Source organism: Chaetodon auriga, chromosome 16 (genome assembly GCF_051107435.1).
Source record: "Chaetodon auriga isolate fChaAug3 chromosome 16, fChaAug3.hap1, whole genome shotgun sequence".
Classification (NCBI taxonomy): Eukaryota; Metazoa; Chordata; class Actinopteri; order Chaetodontiformes; family Chaetodontidae; genus Chaetodon; species Chaetodon auriga.
The window spans coordinates 3,411,346-3,431,329 of NC_135089.1; the positions used below are offsets into that span (position 1 = coordinate 3,411,346).

General features: G+C 46.8%; 1 protein-coding gene across 1 annotated transcript in view; it reads right to left on the minus strand.

The window, feature by feature from the left end:
- The window catches only part of syt3 (synaptotagmin III), a 28,834-nt gene extending 10,903 nt beyond the window's left edge, over positions 1-17,931 (minus strand). Inside the window, exons 1-7 of the mRNA XM_076751982.1 lie at positions 17,467-17,931; positions 12,234-12,582; positions 10,867-11,271; positions 6,450-6,845; positions 4,772-4,880; positions 3,868-4,044; positions 171-297 (exon numbers count right to left, since the gene is read on the minus strand). Coding sequence (XP_076608097.1) covers positions 171-297; positions 3,868-4,044; positions 4,772-4,880; positions 6,450-6,845; positions 10,867-11,011 — 954 coding nt within the window. The 5' untranslated portion in view covers positions 11,012-11,271; positions 12,234-12,582; positions 17,467-17,931. The remainder of the gene's footprint in view (positions 1-170; positions 298-3,867; positions 4,045-4,771; positions 4,881-6,449; positions 6,846-10,866; positions 11,272-12,233; positions 12,583-17,466) is intronic.
- Positions 17,932-19,984: the final 2,053 nt, after the last annotated feature.

Sequence of the window (19,984 nt, forward strand, 5' to 3'; positions counted from 1 at the left end):
ATTACATTAGTGAAACTGTAATGATTCCCCATGAGGAGGCCGGGGCATCAGCGGGAAACAGGCGGAGAGAAAACAGCCAGTTTCAACGCTGAGGGGACTTTTCTGTTTGTTGGCTTCTGTGGCAGGTTGCCACTGAGGGTACAGGTGAGCGCGGTGGGAGGGGGAGTCACCTTGGTCTGGAATTTCTTCTTCCTGTCTGGCAGTAGGTAGATCTTCACGTATGGGTCAGAGAAGCCGTTGGCGTCCTTCGCCGGCAGGTCCAGAGCTTTCAGGATCTTCACCACCAACTGCTCCGTGCTGAGGCACACAGACGGCAACGCCATGAGACTTTCACATGCTCGTTAAAAGAAATACACAAATACACTGAGACCCAGACAGGATCAACACACACACACACACACACACACACACACACCTGTGCAGGATTTATACACACATCATGGCGTGGGAGGTTTTGTGTCTCCAGAGCAAGGAGTAGCCAAAATAGCATCCGTGTCCGTGCGTTTGTGTCCGTGCGTGTGTGTCCGTGCGTGTGTGTCCGTGCGTGTGTGTCTGTGCGTGTGTGTCCGTGCGTGTGTGTCCGTGCGTGTGTGTCATCCCTGCAGCTGTATGGTGGTTGCACTATCAGCGATGTTAAACGTGAGCGCAGCCAGCACAGATGTGCAGTCGGTGAGAGTCTGGCCGAAGCTGAGCTGCTGCTCTCGCGCACTGGGGTTTTTACATGTGTTGAACATTTGAATGAGCAGTGCATCGACTGTCTGAAGCAGACCCTCACGGGGGTCCTAAGATGAATCTAAGGGGTCACACGACAATCAGTCGGGAAGACGAAAAGACAAAAATACTGCTGCAGTTTTTCTAATCTTTGAATTATTTCTTGACCAGCAAAATGTGGTAGAGTACAGATAATCTTTTTTTTTTTCTCACAATTATTTTCATCAGTGATTCATCATGTGGTCCTCAAAATGTAAGTAAATAATGGAAATCACAGTGTCCTTGAATCCATGGTGAGATAATCAGACTACTTGGGTATAAAACAGAGAAGAGAAACACTGGGAGAAGCTGCGACCGGTTGATTTTTGCAGAACTTTCGCTCAATAAATTAACAATTAATTGTTGCTGAATATTTTCCTTATGATTCTGATCAATTAATCAATTGAATATTTCAGCTCCTGTGAAGTCAAACTCTGTATGTATGCACATATTTAATACTGTATGTGGCCAAAAAAATGACAGGTTTGGGCTTTAAGAGGAGTTTTAGTGTCATGAGCGAAACATGCTGCTTTCACTGACAAGAACAAAACGCCGGAAACGACAGAACGTCACACTGAACACGTGTGCTTTTGGCATGAATGTGTTTGAATACTGCAAATGTCAAAAGGTACACGGATACGCAGGAATAAATAGACGTGAGAACATACAACACACGGACTTTACATTCAAATGCTCCACCACGGCTGCATCTCACGCGCCGTTTATTATGTATTTAATTACCAGATGAAGATGAAGATGAAGACGGCTCGGAGGCCTTTAATCAGGCCTCGTTAGACTGTGTCTCCCCGTGTTAACCAGTGTGTCAGCACTTCATTAGCTGCTGTAGGAGAGCAGCGTGAACATTGGGGCTGAGGAAGGATAAACAGGGAAAACGCCAGCAGTGACCCCGGCAGTTCTAACGTCCTCTGCCCGTGTGTACCAATCACAAATAAGATACGCTCATTGACAATACAACCGCGGCCAATCCGGACATGTGTTTACCTCTGAATCACATCCAATTAAGGCAATCGGATAAACATGGCCACTCTGCAATCACATCAAATCAGGGAGATGATGCACGGGGCAAATTGCTGGAGGAAATTGCATTTCCAGCTCAGCCAGATAACTATTTTAATGAGAAAAACCCTGACCAATTCAAGTATGTATCGAATGATCTTTAATCCAGTATGATTCTGGGACATGTTGGTCGAGGCTCACCGCGATGAGCCGGCGTGGTTCACAGCGCAGCTCGGGTGTAAAATAATTGCAAACAACAGGAAGCTTGTGTACGAAAAAACAACCCCACCTTCCTTTAATCATCAGGATTTTTCCTGCATTCTTGCTTGTTACAAAGACACGGCTGCAGGTTTTCATGCACTCTTGTGTCTTATTACAGTACAAGACGCGAGCTCGAGCCAAAACCAAGGTTTTCACACAATCGGTGAGGCATGCTGCAGAGAATATACCTATTACTGCCTGAGCGCGGGGGGAAATTCACAGCCTTATTCCTGGCAGACAATGCCCGAAAGCTAGCTGTTATTCCCGCAGTGGAAATGTGTCAGCTTTTAATGGGATTGTCAATAGAAATGCCTTTCCCAGAGGATCTGAGGAAGATTGACATTGTTGTTCTGACTGTTACGCTCCAAACAGCGGGGTCTCGCACATTAACATACAAGTCTTATCGCCGCACAAGCGCTCACACACAAACACACACACCTCTGCATGTGTGTCGGCGTACACTCGTCTTGCAGCTACACCTCTAACCTTTGTTCCTCAGTCACTCCCTTAATTAATTCATTAATTAATCCCACCTGTCTGGTGCAAAGCACTTTGAATTGCTTTGTTGTTTAAACTTGCTGTACAAATAAACTCGCCTCTTCCTCGCCAAAACAATTTCCCTCCACTGTAATGACAGGCAGCCGCAGCGTGACATAAATCACCCTGTGACTGTGTGAATGGGGGGAGAGGGACACGTGAATAGTTTTCATCATTAACCTCCTCTCCATCCAACTCCCTTGTTAATTCTCTGTATCTGTAACTCCAGCTATAACACAGTCCGGTGTTATTATGTGTTGACAGGGGCTGCTGTTTAAAGTGGCTCACCATATATAATTCATGACTCAAACGGCCTCTCACTCCCTTTCTTTTCTGACCATCAGCACTTTCGCCTGTTGTAATGTTTCTGCAGGCAGAAATGGGGGATTGCCAGCTGAACCTCAGACGGGCCGAGCGAGCGAGCTGCACGCCGCTCGCGACCCTCAACCACCTTGACTTAGAGTGCGCACGTTCACATACGAGGTCCCTCATCACCCAGTCCTCACAGCGTGGCGTCCACCAATTACACACTGAGCTCTGCAGAATGTTCAGCAGAGAATCGTCAAAGGAGCAAAATGAAAGTAACTACAGCAATCTGTGCCACACAGTTCATAACAGACTGCGACGCTGCTTTGTCACTTCACTTCCTGCTACCACTGTCGTGTTTTTAGACATTAATATTTCAGTATGATTATCATAAACAAATAAAACCACAGCGGGGACGAAACCAGCAGCCGCTCTCGTTTCATACTACTCGTATGTTAGATGGTGCTTTTCAAACCGAGGACCACGTTTCCCATGAACCCCAGCGCTCGCTGCCTCAAACAAGGTTTTAAGGGACGTGTAAAACTTCACCGTGTTCACTCTGTTCAGTGTCGGATTCATCAAACACTGTTCATTCTTAAAAATAGAAAAATGAATTTATCTGTTTTTCTACCTTCTGACCGTGCAGCGTGGCTCTACGGATGTCAGCATTAGTCGCTCCACTGCTTTGATGCAGATTTCTTTCTGTTCAGTACAAATTAGCAAATGTTAGCATTTAGCTCAAAGCACCGTTGTGCCTGTGTACAGCCTCACAGGGCCGTCGGCATGTAATGCTTTCGCAGTCTGTGGTGGCCTGTGGTGACGCTCTCTAGTTTTGAGATTTCATGGTTTTGTGACTCCAGCTTCACATGGAAAGGAAGAACCATAGAAAAGTTTCGTGTTTCATTCAAATTATTGTGGCAGTGATTTACTAATGTAAACACTTTTTACATAAGAGGGCACTGACGGGGCGAGTAGGGTGTTTAGGTGTGAACTTACTTGAAGGCGTAGCGCAGGAGGAAGCTGATCTTGCCGCAGTTGTCGCCCTGTTTGCCTTCGCCCTGGTCGCCTTTGGGTCTGTAGAGCTCCGGTTTGATCTGCCCAATGCTGGTTACCTGCTCCTTCTCCTCAGCATGGAAATCAGGACTAGAGAGCTGGTGAGTCATGGGCTTGGGCCTAAACAGACATATAAGAGCTCGGAGGATGAATATTAAGTGAAGAGCACAGCACACACAAACACACTTACACACACACACACCAAAAAAAGGATGCAATACAACAGTGTGATTCAGCAGCTTCATCAGAGATGCAGTGTTGGGTAAACCATTTAAATGGAGTTCACCCACTGTTTTTATTTGCATACGAGAGTACACACCTTTTCCACACATGCATGCATCATAGTAGGTGTTACCAAATCAAGGCTAGTTGTGTGATGGTGGAGGACAAACCACAAAAAAACACAAATGCAGATCTGTTAAAAATAGCCAAACGCTTTGCGTGGGTCTGCTGGTGTTGTAGAATTGTGGAATCTGTAGCTGTGCTGATCATTTTTTGAAAAAAGAGAAGTTTTTCAAGATGAAACTTCATAGAAATCAAACATGGAGATGATTCACGTTCACAGGCCTCAAAGCCTTCATTAAAGGTGAGGAAGATTAAAGCCAACATCCTCGCCCAACCTGTCCTTTACCGCTGCGCTCATGAAAACATTTTGAGGTGGGTAAAAACCTCCTCTTTGTAAAGATTCAATCATGGTTTTCAGTCGATTTTCCTTTAACGTGCACCAGCTGGAGGTTAAGGTTCACTCCTGTCTTTATCCACCGAGTTTAATGACAAAAACACACAAGCGGCAAACGCACACACTCATTTAAAGCAGCAGACGTGTCAGGTACAGCGATGAACTGACCGTGAGGTGACCTGCTGCTGGGAGTGAGCGTTTGGCAGGTCTTTATTGGGCTGGGCTCCGACCTCTGAGTTGGGGACATCCGGAGACGTCTGACTCAGCTTCAGAGTTCCTAACAGCGTGAGAAAACAGACAAAGCAGTCCTTGATGAGTCACTATTGTGGCCTTAGTGGTCACAGTGGCTGAGAACAATGTTGTTTTTGTAATGCAGGGTCGGCATCATTGATCGCATTGATTGTATTGCATCGATTTAACAGACAGTGATTTAACAGCCAAGGGAAGGGAAGGAATGGGAAGACATATTTACAATAGCAGCACATGAGCCAGCATGAAAGGCATAAACAACAAGGAGGTACGGCAATAAAGGCAGCAAACGTTTAACTGTGAAGAATGATAAACCGCCTGCACCAGTGTTGACAGCCAGCATAAATACAACAGCAGAATTAAAACTCCGAGCTGTAGCCTGAGCTGTTTCATCACATCAGGCCTGAAATAGCTCTCCGACATCAGTTTAGAGCAGATTCTTTCTAATTGTGAAAATCGCTCTGATTGCTGCGTATTTGGGTTCCTGTTAGGCTTAACTGGATGATTTCCATCACCCGCTTTCTGGAAATACTCTCGTCAAAATACATTAATCAATTTCTTTATGTGTGTTTGTGTTAAAGCTGCAGCTAGCAGTTTATTTAAACTGTGTGGAAAATGGGGGGAAAAAAACTCGAGAGCTGAAGATGACATTATCAGATGCCTTGTTTTGTCTGAAAAACACTCAAAAACCACAAAGTATTGGATTTCTTAAAGAAAAGCAGCCAATTCTCCAATTTGAGAAGCTGGAACTGTCAAATTTTGGCATTTTCTTTCTTGAAAAATGATAAATTGATTATCAAAATGTATTCATTTACTCTCAATTGACAAATGTTTGCAGCTTGAATTTCTGCATGTATTTTCTGTGTTAGAAGATTAAATCAAATAACTGTACACGTACAATGTAAAATGGTTGGTTGAGGTGACAAACCCACACAGAATGATGAGCCAACTCGGCAGCTCTGGCGAGCTTTTGAGCTCATTGTTTTTGTTTCCTGGCACATTCACCGTTCGGTTCAGTTTCACTGCTCGCGTCAGCGGCATCAGGCAGCTGTTTCCTGCAAACACGCTCTGATAAAACTAGCTGCGAGAGAATAAAACCGAGGGGTTGGCAGAGACCAAAACAGAGCTGAAAGAGAGGTGAATATAGGAGTTGTATGACTCCAGTGGCGTGACAGCGCCCGGGGCAACTGCGTGCTAACACGTTAGCAAAAGCGGCCCTAAAAGGTGATTATATGCGTCTGTCCAGTGAGCTGCTCTGAGTAGCTTTAATTTGTGGTAATTGAAACTTTGGCTCAAAGTCTACCTCCTCTTTAAATTTTCCTCCTGTACAACTAAGTAAGTGTAATAAGAGACGCGGCCAGCAAGATGAAAAAGTAATATTCCTTGAACGTAGCACGACCGTAAGAAAACCCATTTATATGTATAATAATGGTCAGCATTCATCACACAGTTGCAGCACAGATGAGTTATTTTTACTGTATGTAGGTAAATGTATTGAATTCAGTACTCCATAAGTATATTAAAATAAGAAGTTATGACTGAGGCGTTGCATTACTCAGTCTGGGATTAAGAGATGTCTGTGAGCTCCCTCTCTCACCAGCATTGTTGGGGTAGGAGTCCATGTCCAGGTACGAGTGCTCCTGGGTCTCATGTGGGCCCCCAACCACACCTCCGACCTCCCCCCTCTCCAGCCCCACCAGGTCAGAGAAATGCGGGTGGTGCTGGCCCTGATGGCCCAGGGAGGGGTAGAGCGAGGATGAGGAGTGGCCCTCCTTCCTCTGCAGCAGCGGAGGTAAGAGCGACGACCCGCCGGTGCCTCCGAGGCTTCCGACGCCGGCGCTTCCGGGCAGCAACCCCGACGTCAGGCTCAGGCCTCCGCCCTCCTTGTCCCGCCATGGCAGCCAGCAGAGCTTCCAGGAGACAAAGAGGGAGACGGAGAGGAGGACGATGCCACAGAATGTCACGATGACCGACAGCAGGCTGACAGAGATCTCTGCAGGGGCCCAGAGGAAGACATGGAGTGGAGGGAGGAGAAGGTGAAGAGAGGAGGAAAAACAGAAGATTCAAACAGTTAGAAAAACATCAGTGATGTCTCTATGCAATGTCATCCAGCATTTCCTCACGGCTATTAGCTTTTTAATCCGTGAGGCCTCAAGGACTGCGTCTGAGGGGTGGGTGGGTGTGTGTGGATATGGGGGGACAGAGGATGTGGGTGCTGGGGAGGGTGGAGGATGACTCATCCGAATGAAAAAGCGTGCAGAATAAAAGAAAAGCGCAGTTTCAGCACCAGACTGCCGGACAGTTCCAGCACCGGCCTCTGTCAAAGAGCCGACAGCAGCTCCAGAGCGAGCCAACTTCTGTAGTCCTGTTTACGCTTCTGAAGTGCACATCTGCACGTGTCAGAGTCTATGATTCGTGAAGTCATGATGAATTCATAAATCTGTAAATACCCTATAAATATCCCATGAATATTTATAAATAAATAGACTAAATATACAATGAATATTTATAATTATCCTGAGCCATTTGAAGTCTCCTTATAAATAGCGTGTTTTGGGTCGGATGACTGTCTTGACAAAAGGACCAATCAGAGCCCAAAGTGAACTATAGGCCCAGAGCCCTAAACATTAATATTCATGGTCTGTAAGTAGACCAAGAAACTCATTACGGTACAGTGTGCAGATTTCGCTAACCATGTACGCTTCCTCACCTTGAAGCATCTAACTGGAGTGTTTGCCTCTCGCCATCTTGGGCTCCATCCAGACCAGAGGGCAACCAATTAACAATCCTTCCTGTCTGCGGGCAGGCCAATCATCACCTTTGTGTAGAACGGCGCTGAGGAAAATGTTTCCCGAATCCCCTACCAGATCCACACATAGGCCTCCTTTTATTCAACCCTGTTTTCCTTCAATTTACTTCAATTCAGGGTGTCTTTATGTGCATGACAAAGACATAAACACTGTTAAATCACACAAAAGAGAATGAAATTTTATCTGGAACAGGCTGACAACAAGACTGAGAGCAAATGAGTGAAAACAAGACAACAGCAGCCAATCCTCCAGCCCTGGGGTACATCTTCTGGAATTCGGTTCGCCTGCTGTCTCCACCCGCCCTCCTCCTCTTTCTCTTTCGCTTTCTCCTCTATATAATCCCCTCAAACACCCCTCATTCCTCGCTGTCATTTCTTTTCCCATGCTGTCTGCCTCTGCACGCTTTGACTTTATTCCTCTCCTCAGCGACTGTCTCTTTGTTCGTCACCCCTACCTTCTCTCCGCCCTCCCCTCCTCTGCCTCTCCTTCCTCGCTCCCTCTATGGTGAATTATTCATCAGTCTGTGTATGTCATTAATCAGCACTTGTTCAAAAGATATGATTGGGGGGCCGCGGAGGTGGGGGATGGGCGAGGGGACATTGATCTGTCTCAGTGGAGAACACGGCGGGGTGGGAAGTGAAGAACAAGGGAAAGGAAAGGGAGGGAAAATAAGAGAAAGCAAGGCAAGAGAGAGCATGACGATGGAAATCAGGAGACGGGAGGAGGGCAGAGTGATGGAGCGGGAGGAAGGAAAAGAGGGCAAAGGAAGGTAGGACAAGGTAGAAAACATCAAAAAAGAAAGGACAGTGGTGATGAAGGGGAACGGAGTGAACGCAGAACGGCAGGAAGGACGGGGAGAGCGTTGACAACAGATTGGTGCGTGTGTTGAAACAGACATATAAGCTGACTGAGTTTATTCCCCTTTTCATTTCCTCAGAGGGGGAAGAGGAGGAGGAGGAGGAGGAGGAGGAGGGTTGATACAGTCGATGCAACTGCCACTTCATGTGTGAAAGAGTCGAAACTAAAGAGGCGATAGTAGAGAGAGAACGAGCCCCCGAACGGTGAGATGGAGGAAAACATGCTGACAGTGATTTAGAGCCAAGCCTAAAGAGGGGAGGGGTTTAAGGATGGGAAAGGTTAATGTATTGATCTGAAGAGGGAAAAACAAAGCGAGGAGGCAGAGGAGTAGGTTGTGTGCGGTTGGCAGATCAGGGTGCGCTGATAAGACACGGCTGTGATCAAACGTGCGCCGGGACTGTCGGGGGCCAAACCACTCGCCTCCATTTGTCTCTCTTAAGGGCAGCCGCTGTACCTTCCCGAGGACTGATCCTGCCAGAGATCCATCACTAATCCACAAAACATAAAAAGCAAGTCAGCGGGCAGGTAGGTGGGTAGGTGGGAGGCCTCTGAAGTGCACCACGAAGAGGGACTGAGACTCCTTGTCAATCAGCGACTGATGCAAGCCCACAGGGACCCGTACGTTGCTGCACATCAAACACATCTCCGCTGCTTACACAAGCCATTCGCTGACAGCTCTCGGCAGTCGCGGTCCTCAGAGGACTCGGAGACTTCCGTCAGCAAACACCGAAAAATCACAGCTGGTAAGCGAGGGGGCCAACGCCTAAAACCATGGCCTGACATTTCTTCGCAGAGCCATCCAAATCTCCAGAGGCAACATGCAGCCAATCCAGGCTAATCTACACTGAGCCACAGATATCCACGCTAATCTGCATAACAGCGCATTGCACTTCCAAATGCTTCAATGAGAACCCACACACAATACTCTGCACACAATGCGCTCCACCGTGCAGCGTGATGCACCTACTCAGTGTGCTAAAAGAAATACATACAGTATATAGATTTGTAATTCTGAGCTAACAATTGCAGAATTCTACCGAGACTCTTTCTGGGCTCGTGACAGAAATGGGATGGACGTGTACCGTAGCTTTTCAGTCTTGCAGATTAATATTTCATGGTTTGTTGTCGTGAGTGCGCAGTAACTACCTTTAAACACGAGCACTCCTCCGAACACTCTCATTCCTCTAAGTCTAACATGTTAGCGTATGTGTCTGCGGTTGACAAGGCGATACTGAAAATCTTCTGCTGAAGCTTTTGAGAGTCAATATTCTGACTGTTACCGCTTTCATGACAAAACACGCCGTATTTTAAGCATCAGATGTCTTCCTAGCTTTTCTGTTCTTGTCAGGGTGTAAAAGCCTGATTCAGACCATAATGGGATACTAAAAATTCAATGAATTCCTTTTGAGCGAGTGATCAGTTCCTTAAAGCAATTCACCAAATCTTCTCATCAAAGGCTCACCCCCTGTAGGCTCGAAAGGTGTCTGTTAAGTTCGTAGTTTCCTGCTTCACAGAGCACCGCGGCTGTGGTCTACATGGATGCGTTCAATTGAAAATCTGAGCCAATTGTATCAGTTTTTAATGACGGAAGACACTGTGCATGAGAGCGGTGGTTTATTCTGCAGGAGCCATCTGAGAAGTTTCTGCGGATGTTTGAACACTTTTTCACTGTAAAAGCTTGTTATCATTGGAGAATATCTGAACTGACATGAATCAAACTGACCGCAGTCGAGCACCAACGTGTGCGAGGTGCCGTTAAAATCGACACGAGGGCGAGTCTTTGATACTAGAGGCTACTTTTTGGGTGAAGTATTACTTTAAGGCCGTTGGAGGAAAGTTTTCACTGTGGGTTTTATGGCTCTATGGATGACGATGTTGCTATGGCTATCAGTAGGATTGCCCCCCCCCACCCCCCCCACCCCCAGGATGAACTGTAATCAGGTATTATTCAGGAAGCCCCGTCATCAGGTCATAGTTGTGTAATTTGTCCAATACTTTGGTTTATGACAAAGTAAAATTAATGGCAATCCCATCAGCCTCAGCGTTACATTGTGCTTTATCCTAATGAGCAAATGTTAGCATGCTAACACACTAAACTAACATGGTGAAGACGGCAAATGTTACACCTGCTTAACATCAGCATGTTCGTCACTGTGAGCATGTTAGCATGCTGATATTAGCGCCGCAGTGAACAGCCTGACAGAGCCGCTAATGTGGCTGTAGACTCTTAGTCTTCTTATAAGCTGTTGAATCCTATAAAGAGGGGAAAAGCTTCCTTCACACTTTGAAAAATCTTGACAAATGCAATTATTATCAAATGATTAAAGCTCCAGGTGTGTCAGCTACCTGTGTCCAGCTGTCGACCTCTCAGCAGGTAGCTGAAGTCCTGGCAGCGTTTGCTCTGGCTGTAGCCTCTCGGGGAGTTGAAGCACAGCTCCTCCACCAACGACAGCGCCTTCTTACATTGGTCTTCATCCCAGTCCCCCGACATCCTCCAATCCGCATCGCACTCTCACCAGCAGTCAGCCAATGACAGCGCAGCCCTCGCCGCCCTCACCTATCGGACGGCGCTCAGGTAAGCAGAGTGTTGGCCCGTCCACCTTTTACAAGGTGTGAACTGAGAAAGAGGAGGCAGATGGAGCAGAGGGGGCAGCGGCAGTAACGGGAGGACGGGAGGGGCTCTTCAGGGTGTCTTGGTCTGGATCACAGGGACCATGTATGACTGAGCGACACCCACCCCTCTCACTTTCCCTGGAAGAGATAAAGGGAGAGAAACTGGCAACGTGAGTGTAAGGACATAAAAGAGTACAAATCAAGTTTTTGGCAGATTGGTCACCTTAACCATTAAGTGAGAAAAGTGATGCCAAAACCATCAGCGTGTCCCTGATACATTATTGGCTCCGGTGCTATATAATAGCACTTTAGCATACACTGTGAAGAGTGAAACCCGGCAACTGGCACCACAGAAGAAGTGAGAGAAGTGCAGCAGGACACAAATTTACCCTAGAGGCTGACCCATACTTATCTAGTTTGTGGCCACACTGTTGAGTTCTCAGTTAGTTACCTGCTATGGTCTTTGTGCCTTGAAGTACGAATTAAATATTTTAATTTAAAGTGAATTAAAATTATAAAAAGCAGCTAAAAGCTAATTCCATGTAAAACAAAACTTGGGTTCATTTTCAAAAATGTATGAATGCCGCACAGTAAATACGTATGTTTGAGTTCCTTTTACTTACATGTTCATCGTCCTACTCTGAATAATGCCAGCTGCTTCAGTGCTCACTCAGCAGGGTGCATGTTATTTAACAGACCCTGCTGTCAAAGATCTCCTGGAGAGCATTTTGCTGTCTAAAATTGACCAACGTGTCAATCATCCTGAAACTTCATGAGATATCCCGAAGCAAAACACTCCTTATAGCAATTACGGAGTAATTTAGATAATTATGAGCTCTCTTGTTTTGAGTCCCTAAAACACAAATATGCAAACAATGTGAGAGTGAAGTGAATGAAACAAGTGTTTCTCTATTATTTGTAATGACAGGTTACATTTTTTCCAATTATTCAACATATTCAATCTGCTGAAGAACCACCAGCTATCGCAGACTTAGCTCCACATTTTGCTATATAGCTCCATTGTTCTGAAGAAAAAAATCCAAATTAAAGCATTTCATTAGCTTTAATAATGTCATAAAGTCATGCTTTGTGTGTTTTACCTTTATTGAGCTTGACTCTCGGTGTTCTCGGCCATGTTGAATTTGCAAGCCAGAGCGGAGACACTCTACATGTAAAATTTTCTTTACAAATAGATTTGGCTGAGGAATGCAGAATTATGCCTGCAGTGCATGCATAACCTTTAGCTTGTTATTTTCCTAATGTTTCCAAGAGCAGAAACGGGAGCCCGCAGACAAGTGGCTTTTTGTCTTCACTGTAAGCTGGGAACAGAGTTGAGCTCTTAGTCATTTAGCTCCGGCAGTAAACGTCCACGGTCTCTCCAGTGCCTCGGCATGGATTGGAAGTCACTGTCAGATTTGTGGAGACTCTTTTGAAGCTCTCCAACATGACCTGAAAAACAATGAGAATCAATCTGTAAGGCAACGAGAAGGACAGCAAGCGAGTGAGCACGGTTTGGAGGACTACAAAACCTCCTCAAACATCAGATGGAGGTATAATTAGATGTATTAAGTCTGACTGCCTTATGTGCGTGCTCCTTGTCCTTTCATCCAAGAGAAACTAGACTTCCTTAGCATACGGTCTTTATTTTTGAACTCATTCTGTCTAAATAAAAGCAGGTCAATGCCCAAACTCCAGTTTCTCACAGTCTGCGACTCTCCAGGGACTCAGACTGAGGAGAATGTATGCAAAGTTGTGTCTAATAATACAGATCCATTGCAAAAGCCCCAGTATTGAATTGTTTTGCCAAAAATCTCGTAGAAGCGGCGGTGTGGTCGGAGAATAAATCACCAGCAAAGCAGTGTTCACGGCGAGGGGTCGGCTCACTCTTCCGCCGAACTGCTTCGCCCTTGTGAGGCGGCGGGCCTATTGCTCAAGCGAGGTGCTTGGTCGGACAGAGGAAGGACTATTGATCATTTGATGTATGTTGTTCTGTAGAATGTCAGCGTCAGTCTTTGTGTATTGAGTGGCACCTCCCTAGCAAAGTGCTCCTTATGTGTCCATCTGTCTCCCAACCGTCAATCAATCACCGCATTAGGCAAAGACATATTTCACTCCAAACAAGATCCGAAACAAGAAATGCGTCCACTCCCTTTCCAGTTTTCTCCGTCTCCTCCTGAAGACAGGAACACATTTCTCCCCTCTTGTTCGGCCTCTGTCTCTGTCTCTTTTGAGAAGCTGATTGTCACATTAGGATAGTCTGTCGGTCTAAGGAAAACTCAGATAATGCACAGAGTCTATTTATCTGTCCATCTCAGCTCAGCCTATTGTCGAAAGGAATCCGAAATTAGCGAATCAAAACGCCATCCAAACCCAACATCACTACACCGGCCCCCCTCTTGCCCCCCACCACTCTCTCCCATTAAGATAGTAAATCTGTCTGAGTGACTTTAAAACCCTGGATATCTCAATCTGAGGAATGGCTGTCTGGCACAAAACTGGCCGCCTCAAATGCCAGTGAGAGCATCATGAGGGAGGGAGAGGCGAAGAAGAAATGGAAGAGGCAGACAGACAGAAAGAACGATTGTGTGGCAAGAGACAGAGGAAGCGGGAGACGGGGGGGAGCGAGAGAGAGAGAGGATAAAAGAGATGCTGACATTAAATTGGTGGCGAGACAGATAAAGAGGGAGGAAAAAACTGGAGCAGAGAAGGGCAAAAAAAAACATAGGAAGCTGGCGGCGAGGGTGACACAGCAACAATGGTAATCAAGGGTTTGGGGATGCAATTTACTACAAGCTAAATATTTACAGACACTGGTTATTCACAGATAAATATGCCTTCAGAAACATGTTGACGAATCATTCCACCCTGATAGCGCCATGACCAGAAACACACGTTCTTACTGTAGTGAGCAGAGCAACACTAAACCTCCCACAGACGCTCCATTGACTGCTGCTCTGCCTGGGATCAATACTCCCAGGAACGAGCACACCACAGCACAGACCGGCCGACCAGTAAGGTCACTGTCCGACGGGGTAGAGGAGGCAGGACGGCATGCAAGGTCACAGTCTAATCACACCACGGAGCGAGGAGACGGAGCTTCTGTCCAATCACGTGACAGAAAGAAGAGGGGAACTGGAGGAGGTCAGCGGCTAATCGTGGGCGAAGCAGGCCAATCAGATCATGAGCTAAATCGAGGGGGGAAAGCCCAGGCACCCGGCAGTCAACAGGCGCAAACCCGGATTCAAGGGTCTGTCAGTGAGGAAGAAGCTGCCAGTTCGACCCTCCACGGTCGTCCTTGACCGAGACGCCGAGCCCCCGGCCGGCCCCTCCTGCTAATCACTCCGGATAAGAGCGTCAGCTAAACGTCTCATTTTTAACGGCTCAGTCCAGCAGTTACATCCTCAATCTAGCTGGTAGGCGATGAAGCAGATGAGGCGTTTATGTTTGTATCCCCTTATAATGAAGGGATCATTCTTGCATTTGCACAGAAAGGACAGATTTGGAGCCGCCCTCAGGTGCACGGAGAGCTGCGAGAAAAAGTGAATCCAATACAAATTAGAGTGAGGATGCACAAAATGTGGGGGGAAAAACAGCCGGACACAGCGCTCCCGTTTCTTATTGCCGGGGCATAAATATTTATCTAATATCGAATGCGCTCCCTCACTCTTTTTTGAGCAGTTGTATTGGATTTCTTATATTTTTGGCTCAGCACCCCAGATACAAGAATTCCAGTGGTTTTCTCCGTTGCTCAGAAATTCCACCGAAAACAGCGACAAACAAACAAAAATCCTCAAGCGGGGCGAATGTGAATTTGATAAAACCCGGGGGGCAGGTTTTTCAGTAACAAGGATCGTGTTAGAGAGTGCGACTGAAATCTGTGTGTGAAATCTGTCTCTGAGGGATGAATCACACACCTCAGCTGGGTTTGGGAATTACAGTGATAAGGCATTTGAAACACTGCTGTCTGCTGAATGAAAAGCAGAAGACATTCAGATGCTTACCACAAACCTGTGATCTATTGCAGCCCCATCTCATCATTTGGCATTTCATTTTCTACTCAAATTATATATTTGTCTTTGCACTGAATAAAATACGTCAAACACGGGGCTGCTGCAATTTCCAGTTCAGAGGCAGCGGGATCAATATATATATCACAGTGGTAGTATTACCTTGAGGTTCGTCTGAGTTTAAATTTAGAGCTCGCCTAACAATCGGGCGGGTTTAAGATCATATCCTCATTCACTTTTCATAAAAATCTCTTTCAGCCTCCGCTCGTTCACGTCCTCTCTGCATTAAGCTCGAGCTAATAGGAATTACTGTTTAACTATTTTTATGAGGAGAAACTGAACGCATTCATAATTGTGAAATTGAAGTGAGAGCAGTCAGACCCTTTTTTGTGTGATAACATAATGCTTCTGTAGACAAAGGAGACTAATCCATTGGATATACCTAATAGGATGTTTCACTCAGATCTCACTGAACCTGCTTTTATCCACTGCCACGCTCTCTCTTTTGTTTGCCTCTGTACCTGGAAGTCATCTTTAATTGAACCTCTCATCCTTGCCCTGAATGCTTTTGTTGTTGTTTATTGTTTAAAGTCGGCAAATTTGCTTAAGTGTCTAAGCGAGTTTCACACTTGCCGCGTCTGCGCCGTAATGGAAATGTTTGCGTGGAGAGCGTTTCCTGGCTGAGCTCCACAGACTGGCGACTTGGCCCTGTGACCTGCTCCTCTCTGCTCCACACTTTGATGCTGTCTGCTCTGCTGTACCCTGCTGGGCCGTATCGTGTTGTGTACCATCTCAAATCGATGTACTTATGTACCCTTAGATCATCTGCCATTCGTCAGGACTATCCCTGATTCATAGAGGTCGTGACCTCTCTCCACCGGAGCTGGCATCGCCTCCTTTTTGTTTTGCATCACTTCCTTTTGAGGCCACAGCGATGTCTGCCTGAGACAATGCTATCATCGCTCCTCTCCGCTCGTTCGGCCGTGACAGATTGATGCACAGGGGTAAACAGATAGGGCTACTACAACACATCTTTTTGGTTACTCCAGAGGAGCGGCACTGTGGCTCGCCGGGACAGAGACGGCACCGTATGAGGCCAAGATTGAACGTGGGGATATTAATGTCTATTGACTAGAGGTAATAGCTTTGCTGAGCCTCAGCCTCGAGGTTGTTCCAATTTAGCCTGTCCTATAATAGCTCCTGGACACCCTTTCAGCAAATAAATAACACGAGGTGGGCGAGATTGGGCCTTAATATCTGCTTAAGACCATATATCTCTATAAACATGGAATCAAACGCCGGTTCACATCCAGGCAGACACCGTCTCCTTTCATCTCCACCTATTTCTAGCCCACATTCACACATATCAAAGGTTGCTGTTTGGGCTTTCACAGCTTTCCACCACTCTGGGCCTGTTGAAGCTGCAAGTGTCTAAATTATCTATAACATGGGACAGGAAATGGAGAGCAAGTGGCCGGCCAGGAACCCTGGGATATTGGTGCTGCTCTTCCTGTCTCTTGCGCAGCCAGTGGAGCTGCAGAGTGGGACCTATTTACAGACAGGGAGTGTAATCACACACACACACACACACACACACACACAGAGAGAGAGAGACAACGGCCGCCCTCACTTCATTTTTCACCTACCTCTGTGTCAGAGTCGGTGAGTCAGTGTGTCTCAGTGGTTGGTTATTTTTTTGACCATTTGCATAAATATGGTGCTCTTGTGGGAAGAAGCGGAGCAACTGTGCCTTTGATGGTAAAGAGGGGACTGGGGTGGGGGTAGTGGGTGGGGTAGAGGGGGTGTGGGTGGAGGGGGGAATTACGCACGTCTTACGCACGTCAACCTGTCTTCTGTGTGATTTCTGCGTGCTCGTGCGCGCGCCCCGCTGTCTGTTCGTCTTACGTCTAATAGCGTTTGCGTGGAAAAAAATAAAAAAAAGTTAAATTCTGATCACCGGTGTGGCGAGCTGCCATTGACACACTTGTAATACAGAGAGGAGCCTGTTATCTGCTGTACAGGATAGTACATCCTACATAGCGTGTGCAGACTGCCTCCACACAACATGCATCCCACTATATGTGCTCGGAACACGGACCTTCTGCTGGCGGAATGCAATATGGACGAGCCGGGGTGATGCACGAATAATATACATTAAATATTAATGGAAAACAGACACATGCTGCTAGATTTAGGGCATATTCAGCAGAGCCCGGTGCGGGATGCAGGATCAAAGGCGATATGATGCGAATAACACACACCTCGCAGATAGCACAGAGCCGAATGCCTGCTGGCTGCACGAGCAACAAAGGGAATATCTTCCTACCTTGGCGTTGCAGAAACCAGTGTCTCCCTCTCGCTCCAATTTCCGATTTACGAGCTTCTCCGCTGTTTTAGTCAGATGCGACGCTTGTAAAGGGGCATTCCGCCCCTCTCTCGCTCTGTCCTCCCCCTCCTCTCTCCCTCTTCCTCTCTCTTCTCTCCAAGACGCACCGAGCAATAAGCCCCGCAACCGGGATGGCAGACTGAGAGGGAGAAATGAACAATATGATATCTCTGCCCTCCCCTCTTTTCCCTCCCGTTTCCTGTATTCCTCTCTTATATTTCCCCCCCTCCTTGTGTTTTTTCCTCCTCTCTATTTCACTATCCCCTCCCTCTCACTCTCTCTCTCGCTGGCTCGCTCGCTCGCTCCCTCTCATTTTTTCCTCCCTGTGCTCTGAATACTAATACTGTGTCTCTGCTCTCACTGCCTGTACAGCCCGACCAGTGCTAAAGACATACTGATGTATGTGGGGCGTGTAGAGATGCGAGAGAGGGAGAGGTGGTGTGTGTGTGTGTGTGTGTGCTGGTGTGTTTGTGTGTGTCAGTGGGAGCCCATGAGAAAGGGGTGGGTGGGGGTGGGTGGAGGGTAATGGCCACTCTCAGCCTGGAGGGTACATGGGTGGGTTAGAAGGGCCCAGGATCTTGTTTGGTCTTATTAGAGCTATGATTAGATAATAATACTCCTGCAGATGCCCCTGGAGAGGTGGTGGTGCTGGGGGGGGGGGGGGGGGGGGTACATCAAATGTTACTCCTTTTTTGGGATGAGAGGAGGAGGTGCAGGTGGGGATGGGGGAGTGTGAGAGGGAAGTGTTGCTTGGATGTCAGGCGGCGGAGAGCAGAGAGGGGATGGAGGACCGATGTTGTTCGGCTCTGAGCCAAAAAAAGGACACAGCTCTTAGCCTCTGTGCGTGCGTGTGTGCGTGTGTGCGTGCGTGTGTGCGTGTGCGTGTGTGTGTGTGTGTGTGTGTGTGTGTGTGTGTGTGTGCACCATTGAAACCTCAACAAGAAGAGCAGCTGAGGTACACAGAGGCCATGATCTAGTTAGAATGAGACAGTCTTATTGGAGTCATGATTAGATTATGATATTCCTGCAGGCCTCATATATGGAGAGAGGGGGCACATAAAAATGTTTCTCTGTTTTATTGTAGCATCACCGGCAGGATAATGAGGACCCTCCACGGTCGGGTGGGAATAGGTTTAGACATTGTATCAAAGTGGTTGTTTTTAAAACTGCGCTCCGCAGGGCGCCGTTTTGGGGTCTTTGGCTTATTCCCAGAAGGGAGTCGAATCAACAAAATGAAGAAATCTGTAATTCAATTCTAAATGAATTTGAACAGCGATGAGAGATGTTTGGATTTCCAGATGTGCAATTCCATATCAAATCACATTCATCAACAAGAGCCTCATCCCATCTCTGCGATAGAATAATTAGAAGATGGTCTGTGGCGTAGCGCGAGCGTTCTCCTTCGGGCCGATGTGTGATTGAAAACATGTGTGAACGCCTGCATTGGGGTTTGCGCTCTGCCTGCTGCTGAGACGGTGCCAACTTTAGCAGTTATGTAAGACAAGTCATCCCTCTGCCCCTCAAGATGTTCATTGCATACGGGCCCGCTGCCATTATAAATTAAGATGGCGAACAGTGTGTGCTTTTCTTGCTCCCTGCGCGACGTATGGCGGAGTTTGGAAAGGATCGCCAGTCGTGGACGCCGTTCCCTCGTCTCTTAAACTTCCCCTCGCTGCAGATGTTTTTCGGACGTGCGGTGAAACAGGAGGCCTGTGCGTTAATCGTTTTCGGTCAGAAAGAAAGTCCTCCTCCTCAGAGTTCTGTTGTCAAGATGGAGGCAGGCACCTTCATATTTAAAGACACTGCTGAATTAATCATTCTCCCAGACTGAGCCCAAACAACACCTAATGGGCCACAGAGAACATCCAGGCCTCATCATGAGCTCTGTTGTGGATGTTCTACGTGCACGTGGCTCAGAAATATTCCAAATGCACAACTTTTAGAAAACGGCTCTGATGAAACTGTTATTAATTCATAAAAATGCTAATTGCAGCATCAGATGGCTTTGGCCGATGAGGGTGGAGGGGAGCTTGAATTACCTCAGCTTAAGTGGATCCAAATTTGATCTTGTGCTTTTTATTATGATAATGACGAGCAGAGATCAAGACAGAGATTCAGAGGAAAGTTTGGAGTCCACGTCTAACAGCGATCGCACTGAGGGAGGGTTCACTGACGTCCCTGCTGGGCAAGATTCGACCATATCGACGAAATAATGGAATCTTCTCACTCCTCATGTCTGACAATTTCCCAAATGGACAAAACAATATTTCAAGAGTCCCTTTGTGTCAGGATTTATTTCACTGACCACATAATAATGCTTTGCCAGCTCCATGACTAATAATTTGTCACACTGACAAACATAATAATATCTTGTCAGTCATCACATACTTGAGAAATTAAGCCGGATTGGACTTGATATCAAGGAAATTATATGAAATTGAAAAAACATCCTGTGTAG